Below are 12,782 nucleotides of genomic sequence, written 5' to 3'. Positions count from 1 at the left end.
AGAACCATAGCACTGGGATCTAGTCTATAATCAGTTAATGAGCAAAAAAAAAAAAAAATGAAAAATAGTCATGATTTTGCACACTCGTTCCAATAAAAGCAAACAGCTAATTTTCCTAGGAAATAACATGTTCCTTATTTTGTTGAACTGGGAGCATCACAGCTTAACTTTCAGTGTCTACTTGACTGGATTAAGCATCACCGCTGTGTATCTGGGAGGGCACTTCTAGACAGGACTACCTGAGGGAGAAATATTCATCCTGAATGCACTGTGAAAGTCCTAGTCACTTTTCTATTGCTATTAAGAGACACCGCAGCCAAGGCAACTTATAAAAGAAAGCATTCAACAGGGACTTGCTTATAGTTTCAGAGGCTGAGCCCAAGTCCATCACAGCAGGGAGTCAGTTTGGCAGCAGATAGGCAGGCATGGCTCTGGAGCAGTAGCTGAGGGTTTACAACCGCATCCAAAAGTTGGGGGCAGAGAATAAGACTGGACCCAGCATGGGCTTTTGAAGCCAGAAAGGCCACCCCAGTGACACGCCTCTTCCAACAAGACCACACCTCCTAATCCTTCCCAAAACAGTCCTACCTACCAAAACAAGTGACTAAGCATTCAAATATCTGAGGTTTGGGGGGCCATTCTCATTTGAACCACCACAGGGAACCTGCAAAATAAAAAAAAATAAAGAACCCAGGAGCTGAGGTCAAAATAAAATAAAGCCAGCGGCATTGCAATACATGCCCCCCCCCCACACACTCTGCTAGCTGCCTGACTTGACAAAATTCCCTCTCTCCCACGCCCTCAGTGCCATGACGAACTGACGCTTCTGAAACTGTGACCCAAGACGAGAATCCTACACGTGACATTGCTCTCTGGAATTTTGCTTGCAATGGCTAGAAAGAAGCTAATACAATAGCCATCATGTGTGTCGTCAGCTGGCGGCAGGCAGCATTATAAAACCACGTGTATTGACTCGTTAAATCCTCCCAGCCTCCCTCTGAAGCAAGAAATGTTATAGTCACCATCTGTGCGGGCTAGTTTTTATGTCAGCTTGACACAGACTAGAGTCATTTTGGAAGAGGGAACCTCAATTGAGAAAACGTCCCCACCAGCTTGGCCTATGATCAAGCCGGTGGAACATTTTCTTGATTGATGAGTGACGTGGGTGGGCCAGTCTGGCAAGGGGTGGTTGGTCCTGGATGATATAAGAAAGCAGGCAGAGCCAGCAAACCAGTAACCAGCACTCCTCCATGGCTTTGGTTTTGGTTCCTGCCCCCAGGTTTCTGCCCCGAGTCCCTGACCTGTGTTCCCTCGGTGATGGACTTAATAAGCTGTAAGCTGAGATAAACCCTTTTCTCCCCAAGATGCTTTTGATCATGATGTTTTATTGTAGGGATAGAAACCCTAACACAGCATCAGGCTAATGAGGATGCTGAACTAAGCAACTTGGCCAAGATTGCATAAGTGTGAGTGCAAGTGTGCTAGGATCTCAGCACAGACAACCCGATTCCAAAGCCCTGCATCCATTATCCTCTCCATGTAAAGCCTGTATGTCACCAAGGACCCTCAATTTGTCCCTCCCCATATAGTAGAAGGAGCAAATATAGTCTTCCCCCTGCAAACATGAAAATGTCTTTGTCACCTGAAAGTACCTACTTGCCACTCAGGGAATAGGACCGAATCAGAGAGAATACAGAATTTACTTGTCAATTTTTAAAGTTTTTTTTTTCTTCCCCCCACAACATCTGAGCCTCCAAGGCACTGTTTCTCGGTGCCTATTCCACCAGCTCATGACATGAGTGTTCACAAGGGATGTTTGCTTCAAGCATGGGATCTGACATACTGCAACTGAATCCCTGGGAGAAGGTCCCGGTGATCCGCACTTTGAAGAAGCACTCCAGCGATGCTTATCACACTAAAGATTGGCACTCATTTCACAGTTGCATCTGGAAGTTTCGGCAGCACTGCCGATCATCAGTTCAACAGTAGATGATTATAGAAGGCTTTCAGAGTTTCTCCGCATTCAATAGCTATTTCAGGGAGCCCGGTAATGTGCAAGGAGTGTTTCTAAATTGTTGCCGTTTCCTTCTGTGTGCGTGCGGCGGCTGGTTAAGAAAGCTCCAATAAGGGCCCCAGTTAAGTGGACACTTATGTTTACATATAAAAATATACAAAAGACACTTTTCTACCCCAGACTCAAAGTGAGTCTTTCAGAATGGTCTTCTGGTCATCTTCGCTTATGTTTAAAGCCAAAGACTGTGACATGCACCATAAGAGCTGCCATATTCTGGCTGTGCACAAGTCTCCATCACCATCAACCCCAAATTCATGCTCACCCACTGCCTCAGGAAAGCCTAAGTTGCTTTCAGCACACCACATACCCAACATCTTTGCCCCAGCCCTGGGCACATTCGGTTTCCCTGCCCAAGCGCCTGCACAGTTCTCACTTTTCCTTTCCTGCTCAGATTTGCTGTCACGTTCTTAGGGAGGGTTTGTTACGAGAAATTAGGACATCCGCGTATCTACCACCCATCACTCTGACCACAGTTTTTCTCTCCCTGTTAATCACTATAGTAGCTTAATCTCCAGTTGTCTTAACAAGTACACTATGGGCTACTAATCGCCAACAGTTTTGTGCATTCAGTGTCTAGTGAAGCCTCGCTATAAAGTAAACATGCGGTTAACTGTTGTAAATTATCCTGAAGGAAAGGAAGGTACTTCATACTGTTGAAGATACAGCCTTGATTCTCAGTCTGAAGTCTGACATCGACAACAAAGATTCCACCTGTTTTCGTGCCTTAGCCTTTCTTCAGACAGCAGCAGAGACGGCTAGGTTGCAGAGCCAGAAGCCTCAAACGTCTTTGGATGTTTGAAGCCTCACGTTGTAAAGATGTTGTCTAGATGCCTTTAGTGTGTCAGCAGTTCTGTTCCTAAAGCCGGCTTCTCCTTTCGTAGTGCACCGGTACGGAATAATTAGTGCTTAAAAGGGAAGTTAGTGGAAGAGGGGAAATCTCTAATTTTGTTTGCTGCTCTACTTCAAAGGCTGAAAGGTATTCTTATTGGTGGGAGAGGGACACAGGGAGCCGGCCAGGTCATCACATGGGTTTGTTTCACTGCGTTTTATCATTGTCACTTTGCAGTCCATCTTCAAACAGCTGGGTGAACTACCACACTCACCTTTAATAAGAGTGTTCCCCGTAGGAGAGTTTATCTCCATCCTGACGGGAATACTGTCATGGGAGCGTATGCTTAAGCCAACTTGATACTAAAGGATGGGTGTAAGCATGTGCAAAGTCAGAAATGTTCATCTCCTAAGACCTTTATAGCCTGTAGCACAGTGGGGATCATTATGATTGTATATAATATAATGATTTTATATACACATACACATGTACATATACATGCTGACTGTAGATATTGCTCTATGGTAGAGTACCTGCCTGGCATGCCCAAGGGTCTGGTTCCATCTTTAACACAAAAAAAGAAGGAAGAGGAGCAAGAAGAAGGGAGAGGAGACTTAATCAAAGCCTGGTGATTATAGGCTAGTCCTCCACTTGTTTGTGAAATACTTCTCTAAAGATGTTCAAAGCCAGTACCTCTCAGAGTTTCTTGAGTAAACATGGTCTCATTTTCTGCATCAGAGTGAAAAGCAATTAGGGAGGTGCAAGTAGCTCTAGTGAGTTTGATTTCCAAGTATTGCGGATAATCATAAGACCTCAAACAGATTTTTTAATTAGTGTACAAAATAATAAACTCCATTATGACACCTTCATGCATGCGCACCATGTACTTCACTGTATGTGTGCCCACTGCCCTCTCTGTTTTCCCTGCTCCCTTCCTGCTGGTCCCATCCCTCCCTCCAACAGCCTCCTCTGCCTCTGTGTCATCCCCTCATACTGGTGTCCTTTCCTTTCCTAATATGATCATCCTTCAGAGCTTAGAAATACAATATGTGTGGCCCAGACGTCTGCAGGAAAGGACAGATAATAATACTATTAGTTAACAATTGCATTTCGTACCTGCAGATTTCTGAACACTTTCAAATCAATTTCCTTACTCAGTCCACATAACTCAAAGAGAAAGACATGACTAACAAGCCCATTTTACAAGTGAAAAGACTGAGCCAGAAAGTGCCTCAGATCGCACTGTCATGCTGTCCTTGACTGTTGGGAAGCAGGGTTCCTATTCAGACAGCTTGTCTGCTCAGCACCCACTCACACTTACTAAACAAGAAGGCCTCCTGTGCATATTTTATTTTAGAACAATGAACCAGGGGGCTTTAGCCCTCCTTCCTTGCTTGCTTGCTTTCTCTTGTTTTTTTTTTCTTTCTTTCTTCAGACCATGGGATGAGGAATGTTTTTGTTTTCTTTTCAAGGGAAGCTGAAAGTGAGCCTTCTTTCTTTCTGCACATCTTTTTTCCAGAGCCATTTACCTTTATCCGGGTCCCCCGAAAGCCACTAATTCACAAGACAGTCCACTAACGAGCTTCCCTCTTTGTCTCCCTTTGTCTCTGTGTTCTGCAGTTAATAGCCAAGATACCAACTATCACAGCAGTCTGCAACTTGCATGGGGAGAAGCTGCAGGTATTTAAGCAATCTCATCCAGACATAGTGAATACACTGTTTCCTCCATTGTACAAGGAGCTCTTTAATCCTGACTGTACCGCGGTCTGCAAATGAAGGGGCTGAGAACTCTCAGAGTCACGGAATGCATCGCCGTTAAGACAAAAGCAATGTGTTCATGGAGACTTAAGAAAAATGTCACTACTGCAACATTAGGAATGTCCTGCACTTAATAGAATTATTTTTCACCGCTACAGTTTGAAGAATGTAAATATGCACCTGAGTGGGGCTCTTTTGTTCGTTTGTTTGTTTTTGAAATGATCATAAATATACAAATATAGGACACTGGGTGTTATCTTTTTTAATTTTATTCGGGTATGTTTTGGAGACAACTGTTTATAGAATTTTATTGTAGATATACGAGAACAGATCCGTCCTTCACATGACTACTTTTCCTGCTGATTGTTCAAATATAATTTAAGAAAATTCCACTTACTAGGATTTACCTACTTCTATGTTTTTAGATAGTTGATGCATGTGGAAATCTGTAACTGTCTTGGAAAGTACTGTGCATGTATGTAATGAATATATAATATGTAAGAGTATTATATATGACTATTACGTATTCATGCACTGTGGTTTCAAATGCCATGCCCGCTAGCAATGGAGGTCTGGTCAGGCTCTCATGTGATTTACTTTCTGTTATGTGTTATTTTTATGTCAGACAATCAAGGGTTTTTTTTTTCAGAGTTTTCATCCACACATAACAACAGGATAGTACCCATTCGGAAACAAGTCTACAAAGGAATCGGTGTAGCATATAACTGCTTTCTGAAAGCTCCGTTTCTGTCAATGACTTCAAAGCCCTGTCAAGATGGCACATAGGGTTTGGGGTGCAATAGGATTTGAAGTCATTTTCCTGTTTCACAAATCGGTCTGTAAACCAGACAATAATATTTCTTATTATACAGAATATAAAATACTGAGATTCTCCACACACACACACTTTGGATTTGGATTTAAAATTGTGAAACTCAACTTTGATGCTTATTATTTCTTTAACAAAAAGAAAAAAAAATCAGTCTATAGATTATGACCACCATCAGTGTTTTCAGAAATATCAGACTAGTAGTGGAAAACAAGGTCCCAGTGTCATTTTCTGTAAATACTGTCTAGCCATCTTCTCCCAAAGAACAGAAAGAAATAGAACATGCAAGGTAAAGAAGTTTTCATTAAATTCATACTCATTTTAATTTATTAGAAAACATGCTAATAGAAAGGAGAACGCAGTCTAGAGCCTGGGGCCTCCAATTTTTTTCAACTTCAAAATGCTATCTAATAAAAATAGAGCAAAAGTTCAAAAGATTAGAAAACAAATGCTTTGTCTATGAGACTGATATATCCCAAAGCCAAAATCCTTTCCTACACAGATTTAAAAGACCTCCTCTGTCTACACTGGTTCGTTCTTAGCCACTTAAAAGAACAGAATGAAAGGGTGACCTCTACAGTTTCTTCATCCACACATCCATGAAATTAAATACCAGAAAGCATGGGCTTGAAGCCATTTGTTCTTCCAATTCCTGGAAGGCCTAGGCTTTCAGTGCGATCTAGTCCAAACTAAGACTTTCGAAAAATCAGCTAAGAGACACATTTGTGTATGAGACATCAAAAGCTATGATGTGCTGTAAGTGTGGCACAGGCCCTAGCTTAAAAAAAAAATTCTGCCCTGTTCTCCCTGGACACACACACGCACACACACACACACACACACACACACACACACACGCACGCACGCACCTACTCTGTAAATCTCCATTAATAGAAAGTTTGGATTTTTGCTTGTTTTATTTATTTGTTTTAGATCTCTCACATTCTCCTGAAGTTCTTGGTTGGGAGTCATCTCCACCACGATGCCTCAGAACTCTGGCGGATGATCTAAACAGTGCTGTTAGTCTTTCCTTTTAGAAAACAGAGGCTTTTCTCACCTCATGATTGATGAATTCCAAGCCATTGGGGGAAAACAAAAAGGCTTTAAAATAATGAATCTCTTTTTCAACCACTGTTATATTCAATTAATTTAACTACATTGAACCAAATTACCTTTGGTTCTGAGAAGACAGCTGTAGACTGCTTATTATGCCGCTACAGGGACTCAGTTCTTTTTGGTGTAAATGTCACTCTTGCTAGCTCTTTGTATAAAGAATTAATTCCAAGAGTCATATTTCCTTCTAATGGAAAGATACTTTTCTGATTGCTAGGAAAACAGGGTAATGGAAGGCACTCAATTAAACCAAGCCACTTCCAAATGCAATGTATGTTTTATGATTGGCTTGTGATAGGCAAGGCTTACTGTGTCTACTTGGCATTCCCCTTTGAGCTTTGAACTCATGTCAAACTTCGTTTTCATTGTTCTGTTGGCTCAGGGTTTCCCATTGTCAGCCTGTAAATCCCACTCGGCTGCAAAGGGAATCATTTGTTGCCTCCAGTTTACCTTAGAGGATTTTCGTGGCTCAATTGGTGAAGTAGCTGCGAATTTTTTTCCTCCTTTGCCCCACAGGCGGCGTAGGAAAAAGATTGCTCCCCACATTTGCCTTAGGGGGTACTGGTTTTGAAACTGTGTCATTTCCACTAGTGCTAGCATTTCATTGGGACAGCACGACCCTTTGAAGCCGAGGGAGAGGAAGCAGCTAGGAACTGAACCAGAACCAGACAGTGGTGACCAGTCCAGGCACAGCCCACTTTTCCATCTAAAGGAGAGCGCTCCAGTTTTGGCTGCGGTTGCCAACTTTTCCCTTAAAAGAGAATCAAGTCATATTTTTAATGGTAAGAAAGCCTTTAAACACTGCCCTTTGAACATCTCAGTGACTGCATGAAATTTCCGTAAGAAAAACTCTCTTTACCACACACAGTCAGTCTCCACAAGCTGTTCCTTCTCCTGAGACCTGGCCAAGGCTCACAGTGTACTAGGATGAGGTATACACTGGAAGAAGGAACTGGGGTCTGTAGTCTCCATCATGCCTCAAGGATGACAATCACTGCTTGATGCAGATGTTGCACTGAATCTGCTCAGGGATGTTTCATTAAGAAAAAAAAATTCATCGAGAATGTGAAAGGGATAAACGGGAAAATGACAATAAAATCTATGTGGCATAAGTTGAGCACGCCAGGGAGAGACGCTCTCTAAAAGGCTTCAGACCAGCCACAGTGGCTTCATGTAAGAAAATGAATGCCCCCCCCCACCCTTCTTTGGACCTGCCTGAAAGTTTTACACAAGACATTAGTTTCAGTCTCTAAAATGAGCAAAGAACAAAACAACCAAGCTGTCCCGCTTCTCTCCCAATTAATCCAGAATTCCTGTGTAAGTCCTTAGCAAAAGAAATGCAGGGATCTAACTGTCAACGGACAGAGCTGACAGACTAGATGAGTGACAATTCCAGGGCATCCGGACTCTGTAAAAAGAAAGGCAAAATTTGGAGGGAGAATCAGAGATTTCGAATCTGGGTTGACAGTTACGGATGGCCACGCAGTCTGTGACTTGGTCTATCCTTGTGTCAGGTTTTCTGGGGGTTCTTTTATTTCCAGGTTAGACACTGAAGGTCAGGATATTCTTTCCAAGCACACTTTCTGCATTTTCTTTGTCTTAATGCTTTCTTCAGGGCTCTGGGCTAAAGGACCTCTAAGTAAAAAGCAGAGAATATTATGGTCTTAGGTGATTAGATTTCTCTGGCAATAGCTGGGAGACTCCAGAGTGTAGCCAACTGGATATTAACAAGAGGCATCAGAGGACATCATGACTGCCTTATCAAGCAGGTTACGTCCCAGCAGTCAAGCTAAACTGTTTGGAGAAAGCCTTGAAGATGCATGGCCAGGTCTCTCTGGCTCTCCACAATGCTGCACATAAGGGGTTCCAATTATAAAACAACTCTTAGGTCCCAAGGACAACCTAAAATGTTTTCCTTGTTTGTTTGGTTGGTTTTTGTTTTCTTTTGTTTGTTTTTGTTTTCTTTTTTCTCAAAACCACCAGAAACAAGTAATGTCAGTGTCATTCCACATCCTTAGTCTCTCTTTATTCCAGAAGCAGGAAATATTTGGCTGCTGTCCAAATCATTCTTCCTGGCGCTCTCTCTCTCTCTCTCTCTCTCTCTCTCTCTCTCTCTCTCTCTCTCTTTCTGTTTTAACTAAAATTACGACAAAAGGCAGTAGGCTCAGGCAAGGATGTCTCGGCTCTGCCAGGCACTGAATGATAGCGGTAGCTCTTGTACACGTCGGAGGGAAGCCTCTGCAGAGTCCCTTTATAAAGAGGAGGGAAATGCCACCAAGATGAAGAAGTACTATTTGATGTTCTCTTTGCAACTGCTGGTAAATGCGTAGCCAGAAGAAGGGCCTGGTGTGGGGAGCCAGGGGGTCTTTGGAAACAGGTTGCTAACACTTTTTCTTTTCAAGAGAAGCATGTCTCAGAACCAGAGGTTTAAACCTGACTGTTTAAATCAACAATTAAAAACTCAAAACCCCCAGAGTGGCAAGGAGTGGATGCAAATAGTGTAGCAGTCATACTAAGCTGGCAAGGAAATGTCCTACCTAGGATAGGACAGCCACCATTCAGCCGAGGTTGCATGCTGACCGTGCTTCTGAATTATGTAAGCTGTCTCAGGTTGGAAATGCTGACAGCTGACTCTGAGCATAGTGCAGACCAAACAAACACATCTCTGAGCAGAAGAGGCTCATAGACTGTCAATTTGGGGCCTCCAGTTGATATCAAATGTCGGATCTAGAGGTCTGTTCTGCTAGAACCAATCAGGTCAGATTTGACAGAGAGCGACGTTGGAAGTATGCTAGTACAGAGGGAGAGAGGAGAGATCTTGCCCTTCTCATTCTCAATTTAGTTTCCATATTTACTCATCATTATTCAAAGATATAATAACAGGTGGCTTGAACAAAATAACAATCGAAAGATGGAGGCAAATCGGCTGAATGACGGCTTACAAAAGACACTTCCATGTGTCCTGACGAGCTCCGCCGTGAAGGAGCCGAGAGAACCAGATTTCTTGTCCATTTTTTTTTCCTGAAAGACAGATGTATAACTTTCATGTTTCTGAGCCTGTCCATGTGTCCTTAAATGTATGGCTTCAAATCTGTGACACTTTCTCACTGTCTTTTAGTTAGACATTTCTGAGCAATTTATTCTATCATGGGAATATCCTCACCACCACACCCCCCCCCATCTAAAGTGCAGGTCACAGGTCCCTACACAGCAGGTGGGAACTGTCTGTCTGCGCACTTTTTTCCCTAAGCTGCTGAAATTCCTCCCCCGAGGTGAACTGGTCACAACAACCGTTGCTTTCTGCATGACCAAAGCACAACCTCCCGTGGATCAGAGAGGCCAGGCCAATGGTTGTTCTCACAGCCAAAACTAAAGCACAAAGATGACTGGGATTAAGTAAGCCCAGGGAGGGGAAATGCAGGTTGTCTGTCCTCCTGTTGACAGCATGAGGCTCACCTCACTTATGCTCTGGCTGTGGCTAACGGTGAACCCTCCCCCCTGTCACCAGCACGGCCGTTCATAGACGCTCACGAGGAATGTCCGAAAGCCACAAGTCCCACACCCGAGCACACCACCACTTGCTTCATCCCATTAGCACACGCCCAAGAATGAAAACTACACCCACAGAAAACTGAGTATGTATTGTAGAAATGTAGAGGAAAAGTAAAAAAAAAAAATATTTTTTCAAATGTAATTACTTTTAATATATGCTTGTGGGAGGTCTAATACAATGTACGCTGTCTCTGCAATTTTTGCTGTAAATATCGAGAGACGGTGAATACACTGATTTTTCTATGTCTCTGTTTAAGCATAAGACTTTGTAACGATTTTTTAGAGGGGGGTAAACAACAAAGATAAAATATGTACTTGCTTCCTTCCTGAGTGCTGTGTACCTCTCAGTTTTCTAAATGGAAAACGGTTGTAATGGTTTAAGCATCCTGACGGGTCATCGGTGTTAAGTATATGCTTCTTTGCGTAATACAACTAAGAAAGGGACAGGGCTATCAATTAACTGCTCCAAAGAATTCTGTATGGAAGATTGGCCTAAGACCTGCAAACTCCAGCTAAACTGGCAAATATAAGAAAGGGACGCTTAAAAAAAGAGACCGTTGTCGAAGTGACGTTGTCTCTCCTCACGGCCAATGGCTCTGTCCACATCCACTCTGCATGGACTAGCTTAAGGAAAACGAACCCTGCTTTCTGATGAACAAAATATTTTTGTATGTGTTTATTTCATATTAATGACTTGAGGTCAGACCACACATTCGCTGAAGCCATAACTGACCTCCACCAAATAAATGTTGTAAAGAAGCTGGGGGAGGGGGTTGGGAAGAGACTGAGAGGTAGGAAAGATCCGTGATGTGGTGAAGGGAATGACATAGGCAAGAGCAGGGCCAGTGAAACTGATGTTCTTCTCCCTGCATCCCAAATATGACTTTAAAAGGCTAGTATTTTATGATGATCGATTTATAAAATAAAAAGATATTTAGATTTAAATGAGACTTTCCAATATTTTTGAAATCCCTGACAATGCTTCCCTGCTTTTAGGATTGAGATAAATGATTTTCCTATCCTTCTGGTGTTCTGAGATTTAACGCTTCTGCCATAGCTCCAGCCTACAGTCCACGGTGCAGAGCCACTGAGTCCAGAGGTGAAGCCAAGGACTGTCTGGGGCATGGCTGTGCCTACTCCGCGGCTGCACCTGGAGGAGCAGGGTGGGAAGTCCAGCTTGCTCCTCCTCAGCATGCACACCACTGTTGGCAGTGCCCAGGTGCTGCATTGCCGCAAGTATGTAAAATAAAAGCATTCATTCTGAAAAGCTAAGTATACCTTTTTTTTTAAAAAAAAAAAAAAAAAGAGCAACGCCTCCTGTAGTCAACCACTGATTTTTCAGGAGCTGAATTATGCTATTACCATATACTCTTACCAACCTGTAGGGCGCAAGGCAAACTACCAATAAACCCAGTGGTATATGTAGTTTTTAAAACTACAATTTTCTGATCTCTCTCTCTCTCTCTCTCTCTCTCTCTCTCTCTCTCTCTCTCTCGCTCTCTCTCTCTCTCCTCTCTCTCTCTCTCCTTGTTTAATATATAAGCCCTAATTTCTGTGTATGTGAGTAAATCTGCAGCCTGAGTCATTTAGGAAGTAAGCATCGAATTTTTTTAATTATAAATATAATAGATTAAAGCAGCACTCCCTAACAGCTAAAGAGAGTTTTATATTACTTTAGAATGTAATGGGGTTCGTTTTTATTTTCTGTCCTGTAAATTATTAGTTGAATACTGTTAGCATTCCCAGATGATGCACACATGATTTCTGAATGTTTCCTGTAAATGACAATCAATGTTTATGACCTTCCCTCCTTCAATGCTGAACAAATTAAAGAAGAAAAAGAAAAGAAAAGTCTCTCCTGGTGCTTTTCTTCACACACACACACAGGGAACCAAGAAGGAGTGGGTGGAGAGGACAGATAACCGGGGCTTTAAGAGTAAGGTCCTGGAGATTCTAGCTTCCAAAGTTGTCTGTTTTTTCGCGTGACTGACGGGTTATCGCTCCACTAGAAACTCCGTGTCTCCCATATCTGCCCTAAATGAAGAGTGATTTTTTGAAGAAAAGACTTGGAGTGCATTTTGACCGAATTACTTACTAGAATGCAATCGACTTGACCTTCGTAAGGTGATAAATGTTTTTCTAAGAGATGCTCTTCCTCACAGCTATGTCGTACAGTTAAAGAAGGACCAATATCTCTCAAAAGTAAGTGCTCTCTTCTCAACATTTGCATAAAAGGAAGCCTGCCCTGTCCCCCACCCCCTCAGAGCCATAAGCAATCCCTTCGTATATTCTGTTGAAAGCTGCAGCAGGTTTGAAATAAATGAAGCAGCCCTCATATATGATGAAGTTTCCTGATCAAGTCTCAGGATCTGTGCTGCTGTTGTTTTGTTCATAGTGCAGCTCCACTGGAGCCAGCGCTTTCCAGAACACATGAAACGCTTTGACTCTTGCTCGACACCATCCTGGAGAGTAGGTAATGGCATTTAGATTTCTTTCATAAGGGTATATACTTTAAGAAACTTCTACTGTAGTAGGTTTCCATAGGACCCATCAAATGGCCCTTAGTGTTAGTTGTCCCTCCCTTTCCGCCCTCTTACCCCCCCTCCCCCCCCCCCCCCCCCCCCCCC

General features: G+C 42.8%; 1 protein-coding gene across 2 annotated transcripts in view; it reads left to right on the top strand.

Annotated features, from left to right (window-relative positions):
• The window catches only part of Rorb (RAR related orphan receptor B), a 187,988-nt gene extending 176,003 nt beyond the window's left edge, over window positions 1–11,985 (top strand). Inside the window, exon 10 of one of the 2 annotated variants that reach the window (XM_050160677.1) lies at window positions 10,112–11,985. In XM_050160677.1, the coding sequence (XP_050016634.1) occupies window positions 10,112–10,126 (15 nt within the window). In that variant the 3' untranslated portion in view covers window positions 10,127–11,985. Of the gene's footprint in view, window positions 1–4,523 lie in introns of both variants that reach the window. The other variant, XM_050160670.1, reaches the window with a different exon arrangement.
• The last annotated feature ends 797 nt before the right edge of the window (window positions 11,986–12,782 follow it).

The sequence above is a fragment of the Alexandromys fortis genome, unplaced genomic scaffold (assembly GCF_014885135.2).
Source record: "Alexandromys fortis isolate MF-2015 unplaced genomic scaffold, M_Fortis_MF-2015_v1.1 scaffold_10, whole genome shotgun sequence".
Classification (NCBI taxonomy): Eukaryota; Metazoa; Chordata; class Mammalia; order Rodentia; family Cricetidae; genus Alexandromys; species Alexandromys fortis.
The sequence above is the reverse complement of the archived record's forward strand: the minus strand, read 5'-3'. Positions and strand labels throughout refer to the sequence as shown.